At 41.3% G+C, this 21,122-nt stretch overlaps 1 protein-coding gene across 1 annotated transcript; it reads left to right on the top strand.

Moving 5' to 3' along the window:
• Positions 1–552: 552 nt before the first annotated feature.
• Positions 553–20,150, top strand: KCTD7 (potassium channel tetramerization domain containing 7). Its single transcript, XM_073670536.1, has 4 exons — positions 553–935; positions 10,926–11,095; positions 16,756–16,934; positions 19,186–20,150. The coding sequence occupies exons 1-4, from the start codon at positions 786–788 to the stop codon at positions 19,560–19,562; spliced, it is 876 nt and encodes a 291-aa protein (XP_073526637.1). The 5' UTR covers positions 553–785; the 3' UTR covers positions 19,563–20,150.
• Positions 20,151–21,122: the final 972 nt, after the last annotated feature.

Raw genomic sequence — 21,122 nt, forward strand, 5'->3', positions numbered from 1 at the left:
AATCTCAGCATTGTATAGGTATCATGCACTTTATGGCACAGTACTTTTAACACTGTATGGGGATTAATATGCACTGTATGGCACTGTACTCTCAACACTGTATGGGTGTTATGCACTGTATTGCATTGTACTCTCAGCACTGTAATTTCAACATTGTACAGGTATTATGCACTGTACTCTCTGCACTGTATGGTGGTATTACCACAGCTGAATGGTACTGGACTGTCAGCACTGTGAGGGTATTATGCACTGTATGGCTATTATGCACTATACGGCACTGTACTCTCAGCACTGTATGGCTATTATTCACTCTTTGGCACTGTACTCTCAGCACTGTATGGTGGTATTATTACTTTGGTCCCCACCGCTGTATGGCTGCATTATTTCGGCTCTGTAGCGGTATATGGCAGTGTTGTAGCAGAATACACTGAGTGCAAGCTCTTGGGCAGTTATGTGCGGCCACTATTGGACACGAGGGTGTCACACTAATATTTAGGAAGCAGCCTCAGGCGCAGAGGCTGACAGGAGACTGAGGGAAACACACACGAGCCACGTGACGCTGCCGTGGAGCCGCAGAGCCCGCCCCGTGACGTCAGCAGACGAGCTCCGGGGTGATGCCAGATACAAGTGTGCACAGACAGGTCACATCCCGGGCACATAACCCATCTACACCTCCAGGCGGGCACAGCATGAGTGGCAGGCAGCTGTGACCTAGCAGTGCCCGCATCACGGCACAGCCCCCCCCAGCTCTGACACGTGAGGCCCCGGCACAGAAGCTTAGAGGGATGGTGCTAGTTTCGGGGCAGTTTGAAGACAGAGGGACCCCGGATGATGCCATGTCGAGCTCTGATGCTGAAGATGAGATGATCGAGCCAGCGACCCCCACCCCGAGCAGTGCCACCTTCTCCCTGCACGGAAAGCTGCCCCCTCTGGAGGTAGGTGCTGTGCCCGCTCCGTCCTGGCAGCACCGGCTCCGTGCCAGGCTCCTAGCGGTCCTGAAAGCCCAGCTCGCCAGTGGCCTCTTTCCTTACCACTCCCTTAGCTGGCACCCATTGGCTGAGCCAGGGCTGAGAACGCAGGGATTGGTACATTCACAGGGCCATCTCCTGGGTGGGCAGCATGGAGGCTTGGGGGGCACTGAGTGATGATGTGCCACTTGTGGCTGCTCTTTAGGGAGACCTAGACTATAGGCTTCTACTGTGCCATGCAGGGGTCAGCGGCAATTCACGAGAAGATCAATATAGTCGAAAATGTAAACTAATATTCAAGTATAATCTAACGATGACCTAATTATAAAATATCGAATATTCAAGTATAATCTAACGATGACCTAATTATAAAATATTGAATATTCAAGTAGAATCTAACGATGACCTAATTATAAAATATTGAATATTCAAGTATAATCTAACGATGACCTAATTATAAAATATCGAATATTCAAGTAGAATCTAACGATGACCTAATTATAAAATATTGAATATTCAAGTATAATCTAATGATGACCTAATTATAAAATATCGAATATTCAAGTAGAATCTAACGATGACCTAATTATAAAATATCGAATATTCAAGTAGAATATAAATATAAGATTCAAATATAATACAAGAGCATAAAATAATATAAATATAAAATTACGGTGACCCTATTCCGGACGGTCCTAACCTCTACTGCTGTTTGTTTATTTACTGATCATGTTTTAACCCCTTAGTGACGGAGCCAATTATGTCCTTAATGACCAGGTTAATTTTTACAATTCTGACCACTGTCACTTTATGAGGTAATTACTCTGGAACACTTCAACGGATCCCACTGATTCTGAGATTGTTTTTCCGTGACATATTGTACTTCATGATAGTGGTAAAGGTTATTCGATATCATTTGCGTTTATTTGTGGGAAAAAAAAAAAAACTTGGCGAAAATTTTGCAATTTTCAAACTTTGAATTTTCATGCCCTTAAATCAGAGAGATATGTCACACAAAATAGTTATTAAATAACATTTCCCACATGTCTACTTTACATCAGCACAATTTTGGAACCAACATTTTTTTTTTGTTGTTAGGAAGTTATAAGGGTTAAAAGATGACCAGCAATTTGTCATTTTTCCAGCAAAATTTACAAAACCATTTTTATGGACCACATCACCTTTGAAGTGACTTTGAGGGGTCTATATGACAGAAAATACCCAAAAGTGACACCATTCTAAAAACTGCACCCCTCAAGGTGCTCAAAACCACATTCAAGAAGTTTATGAACCCTTCAGGTGCTTCACAGGAACTGAAGCAATGTGGAAGAAAAAAATGAACATTCAACTTTTTTCACACAAATTTTATTTCAGACCCCAATTTTTTTTATTTTTGCAAGGGTAACAAGAGGAAATGTACCACAAAATTTGTTGTGCAATTTCTTCTGAGTACGCCTATACCCCATATGTGGGGGAAAACCACATGGCAGGGCTCGGAAGGGAAGGAGCACTGTGTGACTTTTTGAACGCTAAATTGACTGGAATCTAGAGCAGATGCTATGTCACGTTTGAGGAGCCCCTGATGTGCCTTAACAATGGAAACCCCCCACAAGTGACCCCATTTTGGAAACTAGACCCCTCAGGAAACTTATCTAAATGTGTGGTAAACACCCTGAGCCCCCAGGCACTTCACAGAAGTTTATAATGTAGAACTGTGAAAATAAAAAATCAAACTTTTTCCACAAAAATGATCTTTTAGCCTCAATTTTTTTATTTTCACAAGGGTAAGAGGAGTAGATGGACCCCGAGAATTGTTGTGCAATTTCTCCTGAGCATGCTGATACCCCATGTGTGGGGAAAAAATCACTGCTTGGGCGCACGGCAGGGCTCGGAAGGGAGGGAGCACTGTATGAATTTTTGAACGCAAAATTGGCTGGAATCGAGAGCGGACGCCTGGAGAGCCCCTGATGTGACTAAACAGTGGAAACCCTCCACAAGTGACCCCATTTTGGAAACTAGACTCCTCAAGGATTTTATCAAGGGGTATAGTGAACATTTTGAACCCAGAGGTATGACATAGAATTTGATAACATTAGGTCATCATATTGAATAAGTTGTCATTAGCGGTCCCGCGCCGCTCCAAGCACATTAACCCCCGCAGCATTGCGGTGGCAAGGGGAGGTGATCGCCGATACTCTCCTCCTCTTCCGGCCTCCAGCGATGTCTGCCGCGGCTTCCAGGATGTTGCCATGACGACCCGATGTCGTCATGACAACATCCGGGTCACCAGACAGCAGGAAGATTTTTTGGACATGCGCAGTGCATCTCCAAACTATCTTCTCCCTGTCCAACGCTGACAGCCTGCATGGCACAGGGATGGTGCTGCATTCCTGTGCCATGCAGGCGATCAGAGAAAAAAAAGTGAAAGTCCCATAGTTTTTATACTTTATTACTTTGTCCCACTATCAGAAAGTGAAAAAAAAAAAAATAAATATATATATATAATCCACCAAAAATAAAAATATAATGTACCCATCAATAAATATTATTATAAAAAAACAAGAAAAACAATAAAAGTACACATATTTGGTATTGCCGCGTCCGGAACAACCTGACTTATAAAACTGTCCCACTAGTTAACCCCTTCAGTGAACACAGTAAAAAAAAAAAAAAAAAAACGAAGCAAATATCAATGCTTTATCACCATACCGCCAAACAAAAAATGGAATAACATGCGATCAAAAAGACAAATATAAATAAAAATGGTACCGCTGAAAGCGTAATCTCGTCCCGCAAAAAACAAGCCGCCATACAGCTCCATCAGCCGAAAAATAAAAAAGTTATAGCTCTCAGAATAAAGCTATGCTAAAAAATAATTTTTTCTATAAAATTGCTTTTATTATGTAAAAGTGCAAAACATAGAAAAACGATATAAATGTGGTACCGCTGTAAACGTACTGACCCGAAGAATAAAGTTGCCTTATCAATTTTACCACACGCGGAACAGAATAAAAAAAAACAATTCCTCAATTGTTGTTTTTTGTTTATTCTGCCTCTCAAAAATCGGAATAGAAAGCGATCAAAAAATGTCACGTGCCTGAAAATGGCACCAATAACAACGTCAAGTCATCCCGCAAAAAACGAGCTGTCACATGACTGTCTGCCAAAATCTGGAAAAATTATAGCTCTCAAAATATGGCGATGCAAAAACTAGATTTTACAAAAAATGCGTCTTTTAGTGTGTGACAGCTGTCAGTCATAAAAACCCCATATGATTCTGGTATTGCTGTAATCACACCGTCCCGAAGAATAAAGTCGTCTAATCACTTATACCGCATGAGGAACGGCGTAAAAAATAAACTCTCAGGTTAGGGTTGGGCTAGGGTTAGGGCTGGGTTTGGGGTTAGGGTTGTGATGAGGTTGGGATTTTTTTCAAAAGTAAGAAAAAAGGATGACAATATGGCGACTAGTGTTGAGCGCAAGTGCTCGCTACTCGAGTTTGCATTGGGTGCTCTGGTATGCATTGAGTATCGTGGGTATTTGAGTGACATGCTCAAGTCTCCGCCCTATATGCTTCGCAGCCAAAAAAACTTTGCGGGGATTGCCTGCCATGCACGAGCGATCCCCGCATGTTTTTTTTGGGGTGTCTAATAACCGTGAAACATGCGGAGCAGGGACTCGAGCATGTCACTCGAGCACACGCTGTACATGGTGCATACCTGAGTACCCGATGCAAACTCAAGTAGCGAGCACTTGCGCTCAAGGCTAGTGACAACTTATTCAATATGATGACCTAATGTTATCAAATTCTGTGTCGTACCTCTGGGTTCAAAATGTTCACTATACACCTTAATAAAATCCTTGAGGGGTATAGTTTCCAAAATGGGGTCACTTGTGGGGGAGCTCCACTGTTTAGGCACATCAGGGGCTCTCCAAACGTGACATGGTGTCCGCTAACAAATTGAATGGAAAATCGGCTCAAATTGTTAGCGGATGCCATGTTGCGTTTGGAGAGCCCCTGCGTGCCTAAACATTGGAGCTCCCCCACAAGTGACCCCATTTTGGAAACTAGACCCCCCAAGGCACCTATCTAGATGCATAGTGAGCACTTGGAACCCCCAGGTGCTTCACAAATTGATTCGTAAAAATGAAAAAGTGAAGAAAAAAAACACTTTTTCATTTTTATGAATCAATTTGTGAAGCACCTGGGGGTTCCAAGTGCTCACTATGCATCTAGATAGGTGCCTTGGGGGGTCTAGTTTCCAAAATGGGGTCACTTTGGGGGGAGCTCCAATGTTTGGGCACACAGGGGCTCTCCAAGCGCAACATGGTGTCCGCTAACAATTTGAGCCGATTTTCCATTCAATTTGTTAGCGGACACCATGTTGCATTTGGAGAGTCCCTGTTTTATCAAGACCAAAGTCAGCACAGCCGTCTACCAGGAAATTTTAGAGCACTTCATGCTTCCCTCTGCCGACAAGCTTTTTGGAGATGGAAATTTCATTCTCCTGCAGGACTTGGCACCTGTCCACACTGCCAAAAGTACCAATACCTGGTTTAAAAACAACAGTATCACTGTGCTTGATTGGCCAGCAACCTCGTCTGACCTTAACCTCATAGAGAATCTATGGGGTATTGTCAAGAGGAAGATCAGAGACACCAGACCCAACAATGCAGACGAGCTGAAGGCTGCTATCAAAGCAACCTGGGCTTCCATAACACCTCAGCAGTGCCACAGGCTGATCGCCTCCATGCCACGCCACATTGATGCAGTAATTGATGCAAAAGGAGCCCCGACCAAGTATTGAGGGCATTTACTGAACATACATTTCACTAGGCCAACATTTCGGATTTTAAAAACATTTTTCAATCTGTTGTTATAAAGTATTCTAATTTACTGAGATAATGACTTTTGTGTTTTCGTTGGCTGTAAGCCATAATCATCAACATTAACAGAAATAAACACTTGAAATAGATCACTCTGTCTGTAATGACTGTATATAATATGAGTTTCACTTTTTGTATTGAAGAATTGAAATAAATTAACTTTTTGATGATATTCTAATTTAGTGAGATGCACCTGTATCTTAAATGCACTGATAGACCCTGATATATTCCCTTCCAAAAGCCTCCATTCAGGCGGTATACATTGCGTTTTCCATCTTTATAATGTATAGAATAGTGTAGCACACTGGTACCCATATCACGCTTTCTTAATTTTTTTTTTTACAGTAGAGGTCTAATTGTGACAGATGCCACAAGCCTCTGCTAAACTTATATATCAAGAGGTTTTATAAGTTTAAAGAGATATTCTGAAGTTTCGAAGAGAATAATGGTCTGATTGCTGGGACCTGCACCGATCCTGAGCATGAGGACACTGAAGAGCCCCAAGCGAAGGGTTATCATGCTCAGTGCAGCTCCTTTCATTCTTATGGAAGTGCCATAGACCAGCTGAGCGCAGCACTTGGATATCTCTGCTGTGTGCCATTAAGAATTAATGGGTAAGGAATAAATTACAGTTTTGGGAATACCCTTTTACTGGAAGGAAGAAAAGCAATGTGAAAGAGCTTTATAGATTCCCAACATAGTGTAAATGCTGCAATTTTCTGCTATTTTTCTTGCCTGTTTCTGCAGCTGACTGCACCATAACAGTATGTGCACATAACTTGGGTGAACCCACTGAGTTTTCCAAGAGGAAGACGTTTCATGACACGTTGGTGTTATATATCCTCCCGAAGCATCTTTTTTGATCATTTTCGGAGAACTTGCTTCTTCATTTTTAACTGCTGTCAAGTTTTTTGAGCATTTTACCATAGTTTTTGTGATGTTTTTTTTTTTTTTTTTTTTTTACTACCGTTTTCTGGTCGTTCTTTTTTCTTTGTCTATTCAGCAATGAATAAACTGCTAGTGGTTTCTGAAGCGAAAACACTCAAAAAAGACGCCTGGTCATCTTCTGGACCTCTTTTGAGCCTTCTCATTGACTTGCATTGTAAAGTATGGGGCGTCTTCGGAACAGAAACTGCCAGAAGTATGGTCCACTCAGTTCTTTTACACTATGCTCGCATGTACAGTAGTGATCCATTAGAACAGATCCAGCAGCAATCCGTTGGCAAAAAAGTTTTGCATACACAACTTTAGTGCGTTTTTAAATAACTGATTTCTTCTGGATCTGTTTTTTTTTTAACATTGAAGTGTATGGAAAACAGATCCATTAATTAGCCATCAGTTTTTCTTTCATTTGTGACGGATCCATTTTCTGCTTTCTGGATCTAGTAAGCAAAAGACGGGTCCGTTACAAATGAAAGAAATACACTTCAATTTTAAAAAAAAGAAAAAAAGGATCCCCGATTGCCCCGAAACCCGCCTGAAAAAGATGTTGTGTGCACCTCCCTATTAATCAAAAATCTATCTTTAATTATTGCGATTTTGCTGTCTTTTTTATGCATTTTCCTTTTTATTTGATTTTTGGAGGCAGATTTAAAGCCTCAGTTTCTAATGCATTTTTTAAGTACAGAAAACCTATAATTCTGCATATAAAGAGGACAATTCACCAGGTCAATATTGGCCAGTTTTTGGTCTTATTTTATTCTTGCTGCTCCCCTAAGTATCTGTTTTTGTTAATAAATCCACCATACAGTTCCAGAGATATGGGCCTTTTTACTCAGTGCCAATTTTTGTGGTCCTTACCAATGGGGCAGTGCCCCCAGGGTAATAATGCAGAGTGGCCTAAGGACACAGCACCTAGAGAATCCTGTGTACTACGCCACCTTGTTACGACCATAAAAGTAGCGCTAAATAAAAAGCCTGTATCTCTAGAATAGTATGACGGATTTAAAGGGAAAAAAAAAAGAATTACTCAAGAGCAGGAAGAATAAAAAAAAAGAAGCAAATACTGTCCCCTTTTGACTTTGTGACAGACCCTCTTTAAATACGCAACAGCATTTTTTACAGTATTTTTTTCTGGCTCCCCATTGAAGCTTATAGGGGCCACAGGGTAAAAATGTACCAAAAATCACACAGTTCAACAGCTTCTTTAAGTGCACAGTGGGCATGAGCTTTCAACTTTGCTTGGACACATGTGGTAGATTTTCTGTACAGAAAAACGCAGTGGACAAACCGCAGCATCTACGCTACATGGGAACATGGACTTACACTTAGAAAAACCTGTGCGCCTTTTCTATTATCAGAGATCACCTACTTTTATTTATTACTACAGTAAAGATGCTGATAATACAATTTGGGCAGGCTTATAATGTGTACTGTCAAAATCCCCTCATGTACTCCGTAGTCACAGGACCCACTTTTACTGCGCTGGCTATTTGCCTCCTTTATATTTCGTATTACGGTCCTCCCACTTTGAGCCGCAGTCTCTTTCTCTCCCCAATTCTGCATCCCCGCTTGGTGACATGAGCAGAAGGCAGAATCACCGAGGTGACATGTTCATTTAAATATTCTTTGCTGAAACAGGAGGAAAGCTGGGTGCAGTGGGGTGGGCACCTGTGTGCCACCTGAGGGTTATGGTCTGCCCACATTTTGCCTATAAGATTCCAAAATGTTTTTTTGTTTTACTAGATGTAAAATGAAGGCTGGTAAGACTAGTCTAAATATATAGATGCCAATCTTCTTTTCTCCATGAAATGAAAAATGAGACTTGGGAGTTTAGCTAAAAAGAGCATCATTTGTATTCTGCTGCCGAGAAGGATACACTAAGCAGAAATTCCTGGGAATGACATGATATTGATCTCAGCAGTTCTGGCCTTCCCTAATGTTCATCCCGTTCCCGCTAGCAGTGCCAGATGCATATGGTCAGGATGTCCTGGAAGAGCTGCCTGTGGAAGACATTCCAATGCAAACAGCCTGGAACAATGTCCCTATATTGACAAACCCCATACAGCGAGCTGAGCTAGGCATGATGAGCGGATCAAACTTGTTTTTTCTTCACTTACTGCTTTACTGATAGAGATATTGCATTTAAAGTAGAAGACCGTTATGAGAGCATTATGTATTGATTTTAGGAAATCTCACTGTTATTCTACATTTTCATAGAATTTGATACATTACATAGTAAGGAAAGTGGAGAATGCATGCACAAGTTACAATATTTCCAATCTGTGATTTTTGTATGCTGTTGGTTACTATCTGTCTGGCATGAATAATTAATGCGCTCCCTTTCCCAAAAGTTACAGTCCCAAAGATTAACAATCACAGGCAGAATCTTATATAGTGTGACCGTAAAAGAATGGTAAAAAATAAACATTATACTAGCCTTCTGATAGCCCCCGGTCTCCATAGTGATGCGTCCTGGCTTGCCGGCAGCTCGCGATGGTCCAAAAGGTCCTGCCATGATGTCATTTAGTCATGTGACGGGTCACGCGACCTCTGCCGTCGGCGCATGACCCGTCACATGACTAAATGACGTCATGGCAGGTCCTTTTAGACCATTGCGAGCTGCCGACAAGCCAGGACTCATCACTATGGAGACCGGGGGCCATCAGAAGGTAAGTATAATATTTTTTATTTTATTCTTTTTTTTTCAGGTTCTATGGTACCCGGGTCTGGATGAGAGTCTCCTCTTCTCCAGACCCAGGTACAATCCGCACATTGAACCGCATGATATCCGCATGTGCACATGTAGTGATGCGGATGTCATGCGTTCCAATGCAAGTCAATGGTGGCGAAGATTCCGCAAAATAATTGGTAGTGCTGCGGATTTTTCCGCAGCGGAAATTTCCACAGCATGTGCACAGCACATGCGGATTATCAGTGGGGAACATTGCAGACCTTCTACCAAGCGTTTTTTAAGCGTTTCTGCAGCGGAATTGCCGCTGCGGAAATGCTTAAAAAACGCATAGTGGGCACACAGCCTAAAACATTCTCCAGACTATCATTCAAGCTTATCAGCGTGAAGATCCAAAGCATCTCCTGGAGTTTAAGACTGTTGAACATGTCATAAGTATTTCCCCCTTAAAAATAAACATATTTGACAATGGTGCATCAGTAAACGTCCAATCTATCAAAATATAAAATTAACCCATACGGTAAATGCTGTAGAGATGAAAAGTTGAAAGGTACACAACTTTTGGTTACCGCTCCTTTGTTTTTTTTGCAATTTTTTTTTTATTTTTTTATTTTTCATATCGCAATCTTTATTTAAAAATCTTGCAATTTTCACACTGGCCGCTAAGGCTTTTTTAGACTCATACTTCCTGTTGTTTCGGGAAATTCACATGTACATTTGCCACAGTGCTCCGACCCAGATCCCATCTGTTGTATTGAAGCATCTAATGAGCGTGTGCAAATGTTATTGTGAATGAAGGAGGAGCAGGGAGAGCTGTGACTTTGCCTATTGTGATTGATGTATCCGATGTCATCAGTTGTGTATAGCCGTGTTACCTGTCATTGTAATCCTGCCTCTGATGACAACTAGACCAAAAATTCTGCCTGAAAGTACTGGAAGTAGAGTCTAAACTAGGCACAGTGGCTAATGTGAAAATTGCAAGATTGCATTTTTTTTTTACTAATATTAAAAAAAAATAGCAAACTCTGCTGAACTGTCTATAAAGACAATATGTGAGGTGTTAGTGCGACTCCAATCTGACCACCCATAGTGGTTTACAACATAGTAATAAAATGAAATCTAATTATTAAAATACCTTTAGCATAATCAAAAGCCAGTCCTCAACTGCACCTTGTGCTTTATAAAGTCACAAATGCCAGCCTTACCTTCTGGCAGGACTCGCACAATGCAGGGCATTGTTGGCGGCTCTGTGAATTGTTCTAGTGTGCACGGTTTTCTGGGTGAACACTATGGAAGCGATTAGGTATACGTGCTGTATGCCTTCTCCATGCCAAACAGAAGCACCAATTTAGTAATTCTATTATTGGTATTTAGGTTGAACACAGCACTCTAGGACAATGCCTTATTCTCACTCTGAATCCATCTTTATTCTTCTGCAGCTTCCAGAGGTCGTTCCACTTAGTGTGGGAGGCACGTGCTTCACCACCAGGCTGTCTACACTGCAGAGGTATGAAGACACCATGCTGGCTGCCATGTTTAGTGGACGTCATCACATCCCTACAGATTCCGAGGGCAGATACTTTATTGACAGAGATGGATCATACTTTGGGTAAGTAATAGACTTGATAAGAACCAGCTTGCTGTTTGGAAGTGTAGTATCTCATTAGCTATAGACATGAATGTGACAGCTATTTGATGCCATTGTCACGTAGGTACTTTTGCTATCCTCATAGCGTTATCCTGTTCTTGCCATTTTTTTTTTTACTTTAGATCCATATATATGTACTAGTACTGTAATCATCAGTTCGTGGTTTGAGATTTCCAGGACTTAAACTATTGATGACGTTTATTTAGGATAGGTGATTAATATCAGAACTATCACCCCTGCCGATCAGATGATTCAAGGGGTCGCGGCCTCTCTATAGTTTACTAGTTACAGCTACATACTTTTCACATTGGCTGTGCCTGAAATTGCAGCTCATTGTCAAATTTAGAAAGGGACTGTGCTCCTCTGGGGATATTTTTTAACTTAAATGTATGCATTTGAGGTTAAAAATAATTTTTGGACTTTTGTTTCAATAAAGATCTGGCACAGTTTTGCTTTTACAGGCTCCTTGTATCCATGCACATTCAACTTTTATGTGATTTGTGCTCATAAAGAGGAGTTAAAAAAGACATAAAAAAGTAGCAACATTTAAAAAAGTAAATAATTTTTAGTCAAAAATACATGCAGTATGAATAGTGATGAGCGCAAGTGCTCATTACTGGAGTTTGCCGCGGGTGCTGGGGTATGCACTGAGTGTCGCGGGTGCTGGGGTATGCACTGAGTGTCGCGGGTGCTGGGGTATGCACTGAGTGTCGCGGGTGCTGGGGTATGCACTGAGTGTCGCGGGTGCTGGGGTATGCACTGAGTGTCGCGGGTGCTGGGGTATGCACTGAGTGTCGCGGGTGCTGGGGTATGCACTGAGTGTCGCGGGTGCTGGGGTATGCACTGAGTGTCGCGGGTGCTGGGGTATGCACTGAGTGTCGCGGGTGCTGGGGTATGCACTGAGTGTCGCGGGTGCTGGGGTATGCACTGAGTGTCGCGGGTGCTGGGGTATGCACTGAGTGTCGCGGGTGCTGGGGTATGCACTGAGTGTCGCGGGTGCTGGGGTATGCACTGAGTGTCGCGGGTGCTGGGGTATGCACTGAGTGTCGCGGGTGCTGGGGTATGCACTGAGTGTCGCGGGTGCTGGGGTATGCACTGAGTGTCGCGGGTGCTGGGGTATGCACTGAGTGTCGCGGGTGCTGGGGTATGCACTGAGTGTCGCGGGTGCTGGGGTATGCACTGAGTGTTGCGGGTTTCCGAGTAACATGTTCGAGTCTCTGCGGCCACATGTTTTGTGGCAAACTCCAGTAACGAGCACTTGTGCTCATCACTAATTATGAGCTAATAAAAGCAGACTTATTCTTTTAGGACCCTCATATCGAAACCAAGAATAAAGAAGCAAGTTTTTTACTCTCATGGAGGACTCGGCATGCCTGTACATTACATGAATAGCCTATTAATTTTAATAGCCTCTTTGCATGGCCTCATTCTTGTGAACAAGAAATACTTCATGGCGCACAAAATAGACAGGTTGGGTCCTCACATTGTGATTTTTTTTTTATACACGGTATTTTATGCTCCACTAATACTCCGTCCACTTTGTGAATGAGGCTGTGAACTGCTGACGTGAGACTCCCTTTCACTGGGTATACAGCACTATAGGCTTATCAATCATCTCACTTTTTGTGTTGCCCATTGTGACACCAGTACAGATGTATTTCCACTTATCATATAAGATCACTGTGTATGTCACTTATGATAATTGTACAGGCTTGTTTCTTACCCGTTACATAGCTACCGGTATGAACAAGCCTGTCAGGACTTGCAGACATGTGATAAGCCGTTTAATCTCTGGGGCCTTTTGGGCAGGCATGTCAATTTCTAGTGATGCTGAGGGTCACCGTTATTATATACAGGAAGCCACATAACACCTGTCTGTGTTACTTCCTATGACATATTTATTAATTTCTTGGTTCCAGCCCTTTAAACCATTGTGGATAGTTCCCTTTATACTAATGATTTCCAGGACCAACACAAACAGAGCCTCAGAGAAGGGAAGTAAAGGGAAAGTCACACAGAGCCGGACTTGTGAACTTTCTCCCCACAGACTTCCTGCTCATTCCGAGTAGACCTACTGTCAATAAACAGAATGAAAAGCATCTCTTTTTCCCCGGTATTCATTTCTGTGACTGTAGTCTATGTACATTACAGAGAGCTTGAGTGCAGTCACTGTATTAAAGGGGTTGCTTTGATATTGATGACCTATCCAAGGTTATCAATATCAGATCGATGAGGATCTGACACCTGGCACCCCCCACTGATCTTCTACTGCTGGAACAGAATAGCTCATTGACCCCCACAATCTGTTATTGATAAATTATCCCAACTTATTCCAAGAATATCAAAGCACCCTACCATGCCTTTAAAGAGGTTGTCCACTAATTTTACATTGATGGCCTATCCTTAGGAAAGGGCATCAATGTCTGATCGTCTGGGGTCCGACACCCGGCACCCACTGATCAGCTGTCATCGGTGGCGGCGGCCATCGGCTGGAAGTACGTACTTGCGGAGTTTGGCCGTCTACTTGTAGTGGCTAAGGCTTAGTACTTCACTATCACCTCCTATTCTAATCAATAGGAGGCTAATGTGTAGTACCCTGCAGCAGCCACTACAAGTAGACTGCCAAAGTCCGCAAGTATGTACTTCCACCAATAACAGCTCCTCAGCGGGGGTGCCGGATGTCGGACCCCAGACGATCAGACATTGATGCCCTTTCCTAAGGATAGGCCATCAATGTAAAATTAGTGGACAACCTCTTTAAGCCGTGAATAACTAGCAATTCCCCTGTTGCTGAAATTAAACCCTTTACAAGTGGCAAAGATGCAATAATAAACTGGAGAGGACTTTCACACGACAGCTTCTGTTTTTTCGTTCTAACAAAAATGGACCAATTTGGCGTCCATATTTTTTCTCCTTTTTGTTTTTGAAACCTGAAGGATATAAACTGTCTGAACTTTTTTTTTATTGTCACTTAGCAATTAATCCATTTTAAACAGATGAAAACAGAACATTCACTGATGTTTCATGGAACGGATGCATAGATCCGTTAGGAAAATAGGTTTGTTAACAGAGTGTCAGGCCACTTAATGAATTTGGTGCATCTTATCAGTGGTGTGCACCTTCCTCAGAAATGTTACTCCATTCGGAGACTGGAGTTACATTTTTGCCTTTAGAAACACTGCCACTTTTCATGAATTTGGCAAGCAGGTGTCGTCCCGCCATGCATATATCCCAGCTCCCCCCATTTTGGCAGAGCTGCACGAAACTGGCGTGAAAAGTTGCAAAAGTTGCTCAAAAAATTTTCGACTGTGTTTTACTCCTGTGGTTTTTTTTGATGAATTGAGCCCTATGGGTGTAAAAACTGACAGTGTACAGATGATAAAAACTGAAGTTGAACAGAACACTAACTTTGTATAAGGAGTTTTTTCCATCTTTATGTATCCTGCGTATTGGTACAGCACACAGACTGACTGTGAGATAACAATGAATTGTATTCCTGAAATAATACGTAATACAAACACTATAGTAACAAAGCTGAAAATAAGCCATGATAGACAGGTGTTTGTACCTTCTGTTTCACTCTTTAGAAGAACACACATAGGGACGTGGATACAACCGGAAAGGAATTGAGAGGATAGATAAAAGGGAGGGAGGGGAATGAGAGCATGTCATTTTGCTTCACAGCCACTTAGTATTCTACAGATTTTAGAAAGATGGATCAATGAAACCAGGTCTTGGACCACAAAATGTAAATATTGGATGACCGACTTCTTGTAAGATGAGATTGGACTAGTGTAGAGATTACCGAGTAACATGGCTTGTGATGCAAATAAATTTGTAGGATCCTGATCTAGAAGATAGGTCAGTGAAGAATATTGGTGTGGACTCAGCATTGTAGGGAGGTGCTGGTTGAACAGGGTGATGGTCCCAAACAGTAGTAGAAGAGGAAAACAACCGCACTCTCACGAAAACATTGAATATTTCAGTGAAGAAGGAAGGCCTGTAGAAAGCATAGAATATGTAGTGTCAGATATGGGAACATATGTGACAGATTAGAGGACGTTTCGACCTGTCCTGGGCCTTTATCACATAGTTGCTGTGCCCATCAGCGCACGCTGTACTTACCTCAAGAACTCTCCTATCTATCGATGGGCACACCGACTATGTGCTAAAGACCAGGGACTGGTCGACATGTCCTCTAATCTGTCACATATGTTCCCATATCTGACACTACATATTCTATGCTTTCTACAAGCATACAATTCTTCACTGAAATACTCAAAGTTTTCATGAGAGTGCAGTTGTATTTCTCTTCTACTAGAGTTCAGACAGGAGTCCTGCGACTCGCTTCCTACTTTCCGACATCCATGGCTCCACTTTTCATTAGCCGAACTTGAGCAACGTCGTGTGTGCCTCATGCTAATCTTATCAAAGCAGGTGTTTCTCAGGGCTCCTGTCCAGTGGCCACAGAATACTCACCTGACCTCCAGACCAGGGTCCTGTGAATTAATCCCATCACCTCTGGTAAGTAGGCCATGAATTTGTGGGTAAAGTGTCTGACTTTGATGTAGTATGGGACCAAGTTGAGACTTTCCTAGAAAATGTGAATCAATATACATGTTTAGTCTTCACATCTCAAGCTGAGAATTGAGATTGTGGGAATGATCAGAGGAAACCCGATGACATTGTGAAATGTGCTTATACCCTGTTTCCTGTGTCCTGCTACAGATAGATGATCTTTGGAAAATAGGAAACATTTTTTTCATTGGCATTGGTTTTAAGGGATATATGGAGATCTCTTTCCCAGTTAAGAATGTACAATGGATGGGAAGATGAGGATTTCATAAATTTAAGAGAGCGTGCCACACCACTCCTATAGAAACACAGGGAGATCTGGAGAGTTTCCCAGAGAGAGTAAAGAAAGTCTAAAAAGTTGTGCTTATTGGCATGTAGAAAGATGGCATGGCTGTGCACATCCTAATGGTGTAGAGACAGATTTCCAGGATGTACCCCAAGTCATGGTGAATTGGTAGAACAGTATCCATGGATGGAATGGACCTCCATCCATCCTCAAGAGGGAACATGTATACCTACTTTAGTATGCAGTGGTGATGGGTGTGTGGAAATGTCAGTTTCTGATTTATACAATAGGCAAAAGGCATATTTGTATGTGGGGGAGATAGTTGGATGTATCTGTAGTTGGTGTTGGGGTGCGGGCATAAACCATGGTAGTGGTCAAAGTGGGACTGAATTAATGCCAGTTCAGCCTGTATCCATAGGACTTTATTTTTGTATTAGAATTTCGCTAATTTTAACACCAATTACAAAGAAATATTATTATGAGGTTTGGCTCGAGTTAAGATGCTTCTCCCTAGAGTAGAAATACCACCAGCTGCGATGGCTCAGATCTGCAGTTACTTGGCTGGTGACTCACTTGCCCCTTCACTGATCCTACTGGGATGATCTTTGGGGGCAGAGTCACTATAGGAGGTGATCTACTTAAATGTGGGATTAAGTCCAAGCTCTCCATCTACTGATTGTTAATGATGTAATAACTTCTTCACATGTTGACAAAAGTAGTCCCTAATGTTATGAGTGTAACTGAATGTTTTTATTTTTAGAGATATATTAAATTTTTTACGCTGTGGTGAACTACCTCCCCGAACCCGTGTTAAAATGGTATACAAAGAGGCTCAGTACTATTCTATTGGGCCATTGCTTGACCTCTTGGACAAGATGCAACCTCTTACTGGAGAGAAAGTGAGGCAAGCATTCCTGGACTTAATGCCTTATTATAAAGGTAAGGAAATATTTATGTTCTTACTACTGCAGCGTAGCCTGCAACATTTATTGATTATTCTCTCCACATTATCATAAATGGAGAAAAATAAGTACACTAATAAATCCCTGTGAAATATTTCCTAGAATGCTTCTTTATAATAAACAAAAAATCTGTATTTATAATGAAAAAGCTTTGCCATCCCAGGCACTTGAGCACTGTGTTGCTTGAACTCCGCTTTAATTGTGTACCCACCAGAGGAGATTATTATAGACGGCCACCATAGCTCTACAGAACATATATTCATCTTCTTTAGAAACCGTCTTATCATTGCACACGCAGGACTTATCTTCTGGTAAGACTAGTGGCTAGTAATTTTAATCCAATTGGGGTTCTTTTCAGTTGAACTTTTAGGGCCTATTCTAATATCCTGAACCCATTGGAGTATTCGCAATGCCCTGCTGGGATTAAATTACCCCAGTAACCTGGCGCTGCGTAAGAATGTCATTTGTCCTACACCATGCCAGTATGTGTCGGAATAGCGCTTTTTATGCTCGTCTTTTTTGTATGGAATATGTGTTGTGAATACGCCATTTTCTGCAAAGATATACAGTAAAATCAAATCAATCAAAATATAATATTAATCAACCATATTGAAAAACACTGTAAAGAGAAAAAGAATTGAAACGCCAAAATTGTGTTTTTTCAGCTGCTGCAATCACTGCAAAAAATGCAGTAAGAATCAATCAAAATATTGTATCTACCTTTGAATGGTACGAATAAAAACTGCAACTCGCCATGCTAAAAAACAAGCCATTGACCGAAAAATACATAACGTGTCTTGGAAAATGGCGGAACAAACTAATTATTATTTTTATTTACAAATTTTCCAATTTTTTTTACCACCTAAATAAAAAAACCAAACCATATATATTTGCAATCTGCAGAATCATACTGACCTGGATTGTCATATATTTCCATGTCATTTTAACCGCTTATTGAATGCCGTAAAAGCAGAACCCAAAAAACTATTGTGGAATTGCGTTTTTTTCACAATTTCGCCACATTTGCTTTTTTTACCGGTTTTCTGCTAGATCACAAGGTAAAATGAATAGTTTCATTCAAAAGTACTACTTGTTCCACAAAAAAAAACAAGCCCCCCTACAACTATATGGACAGAATAAAAAATGTCAGAAGGGGTTAATGTGGTTTTCCACTGAGTCCTGTTGTTATCATAGCCCAATTGTGTACAACAGCAGGTGGCGGTCTACAGGAGCCAGTTACTGGGCCTGCAATGACAACAAGAGGTGGTGGCACCAGTAACTGGCAGCATGGGAAGAGCTTTGTGGCACATACATGTATAGAATATAGAGGTGCAGGAAAAACGGAAAATCCACATACTAATAATAACAATAATGATGATGATATTATTATTATTTATTTATATAGCACCATTGATTCCATGGTGCTGCTGTACATAAGAAGGGGTTACATACAAAATACAGATATCACTTACAGCAACAAATAAACAATGATAGACTGGTACGGAGGGAAGAGGACCCTGCTCTTGTGGGCTTACATTCTACAGGAATGGGGAAGGAGACTGTAGGTTGGGGGGTTGCAGTAGCTCTGTTGGTGTTGAGGAGATAGCGGGGGTCATGGCAGGCTGTAAGCTTTCTTGAAGAGATGGGTTTTCAGGTTCTGTCTGAAGGATCCGAGTGTAGTGGATAATCGGACGTGTTGAGGCACAGAATTCCAGAGGATGGGGGATATTCAGGAGAAATCTTGGAGGTGATTGGGTAAGGAACAAATAAGTGTGGAGGAGAGAAGGAGGTCTTGGGAGGACCGGAGATTAGGTGAGGGAAATTATCGGAAGATTAGTTCAGAGATGTACGGAGGAGAAAGGTTATGGATGGCTTTGTAGGTCAGTGTTAGTAGTTTGAATTGGATGCGCTGGGGAAATGGGAGCCAGTGAAGAAGGGATTTGCAGCGGGGGAATTAGAGATGAATTAGTCGGGCGGCAGAGTTAAGAACAAATTGGAGGGGTGTGAGAGTGTTAGCAGGTAGGCCACAGAGGAGAATGTGGCAGTTGTCTAGACAGGGGATGAGGGCATGCTTGTGCACATTACATTTTATTCTGACCTGATATGAGCAGTGTTTCAAAATTCTTGATTTTTAATGTTAAGAATCTTCCCAATAATAGAGCACATAATAAAATATATAGGGGAAGCTATGTCCATAGTTGCCTATTTATATAATGTTTCTTTTGAAGATCACTTGGAACGGATCATTGAGATCGGGAAACTTCGAGCTATACAGAGGAAGGCCAGGTTTGCCAAGCTGAAGGTCTGCGTCTTCAAGGAAGAGATGCCCATTACTCCTTACGAATGCCCACAGTTCAACGCGTTACGTTTTGAGAGGAGTGAGAGCGAATCCAAGCACTTTGAGCATCATTGTGATGTGGATGTTTCTTTTGGGCCCTGGGAAGCAGTGGCTGATGTGTATGACCTCCTCCATTGTATAGTCAGTGATCTCTGCGAGAGAGGCATTACTGTGGAGCACCAGTGCATTGGGGTTTGCGATAAGCACCTGGTTAACCACTATTATTGCAAACGTCCTATCTATGAATTCAAAATCACTTGGTGGTGAGAGGTTCACACTATCAGCCAAGGCGCAGGACCAAATATTATTAAACTGGTTGCACGACCAATTAGCTAGCAAGTAGCACTGCAGATGTGGCGCAGACTGTTACTGCCATCTGTGGCATGAGAACAAGGTATAATTATACATTTCTGTAGCTGCAGTATACAATAAGGAACAAACAATAAGCAGATTGCACTTATATCCCACAATTTGGGACATGACTTTGAAAGAACATTGACTGAGCCCCCCATTCTATGGGGTAAACGAGTGCCTGAGTGGTTGTCCCACGCAGCACAGAATAGCTCAGTGTATAGTGTTGTAGAGTAATACAGGGAAATATTAGCGTTAGAAAGTATACAATGTAGGAAAGCAAAATACCCGAATATATGCTTTTCTCCCAATTTCTGACTGTATTTATAGTTGTTTTTTGAGACCCTCCTTCCCATTAATAACTATATTTATAATTATTTTAAATAATGATTTTACATTTAATAGTGTTCTATTTATTTCTTGCATTATATTAATGTCATGACTAATTTTGTCCACAGTAATTGATTACTTATGTGACCGTATAAATATACTGTAATTTGGTAAGTGTCTTATTTTTTGTCTGATTACACTACACTAAATTACTTACTAGGAATACATCAAATGTGAGGCCGATTCTGTATTGATGTGAGCCATTCACATCAATGGGTGCATGAGAAAAAATGGACGGCATATAGTTGATATTCATGTGTTATCCAATTGCTCTCTATATTTTACTGTTTAATAGGAAGGAAATATTGCAATTTTTTTTGCATGCAATAAAGACAGAGGCCACACTGGTAGTAAAAATGGACACACAGACCAAAAATAGATGAAGGTTCGATCTAACACACTGATGAAAAATGGTCTGTTTTTTGTCACATAAAAAGCAAAACAAAAACACAATCTTCTAAAAGAGACCCTTGCAAGGCTGCTTTTCACACTACACTCAATTTTAGAAAGATAACTTTAGAGCCAAGATTCGCGGAACTGGCAGCTACTGCCATCTAGTGGCTGAATGTCATAGGACAGAACAGTTTGTTATATTTGTAATAAATACATATATAATATATACAGTACAGACCAAAAGTTTGGACACACCTCATTTAAAGATTTTTCTGTATTTTCATGACTATGAAAATTGTACATTCACACTGAAGGCATCAAAACTATGAATTAGCACATGTGGAATTATATACTTAACAAAAAAGTGTGAAACAACTGAAAATATGTCTTATATTCTAGGTTCTTCAAAGTAGCCACCTTTTGCTTTGATGACTACTTTGCACACTCTTGGCATTCTCTTGATGAGCTTCAAGAGGTAGTCACCGGAAATGGTTTTCACTTCACAGGTGTGCCCTGTCAGGTTTAATAAGTGGGATTTCTTGCCTTATAAATGGGGTTGGGACCATCAGTTGTGTTGTGCAGAAGTCTGGTGGATACACAGCTGATAGTCCTACTGAATAGACTGTTAGCTGCTTTTTTCTTTCCATAATACAAATTCTAAGTAAAGAAAAACAAGTGGCCATCATTACTTTA

Source organism: Phyllobates terribilis, unplaced genomic scaffold (genome assembly GCF_046119375.1).
Source record: "Phyllobates terribilis strain yellow unplaced genomic scaffold, ASM4611937v1 Scaffold_2__4_contigs__length_985480577, whole genome shotgun sequence".
In the NCBI taxonomy this organism is placed as follows: domain Eukaryota; kingdom Metazoa; phylum Chordata; class Amphibia; order Anura; family Dendrobatidae; genus Phyllobates; species Phyllobates terribilis.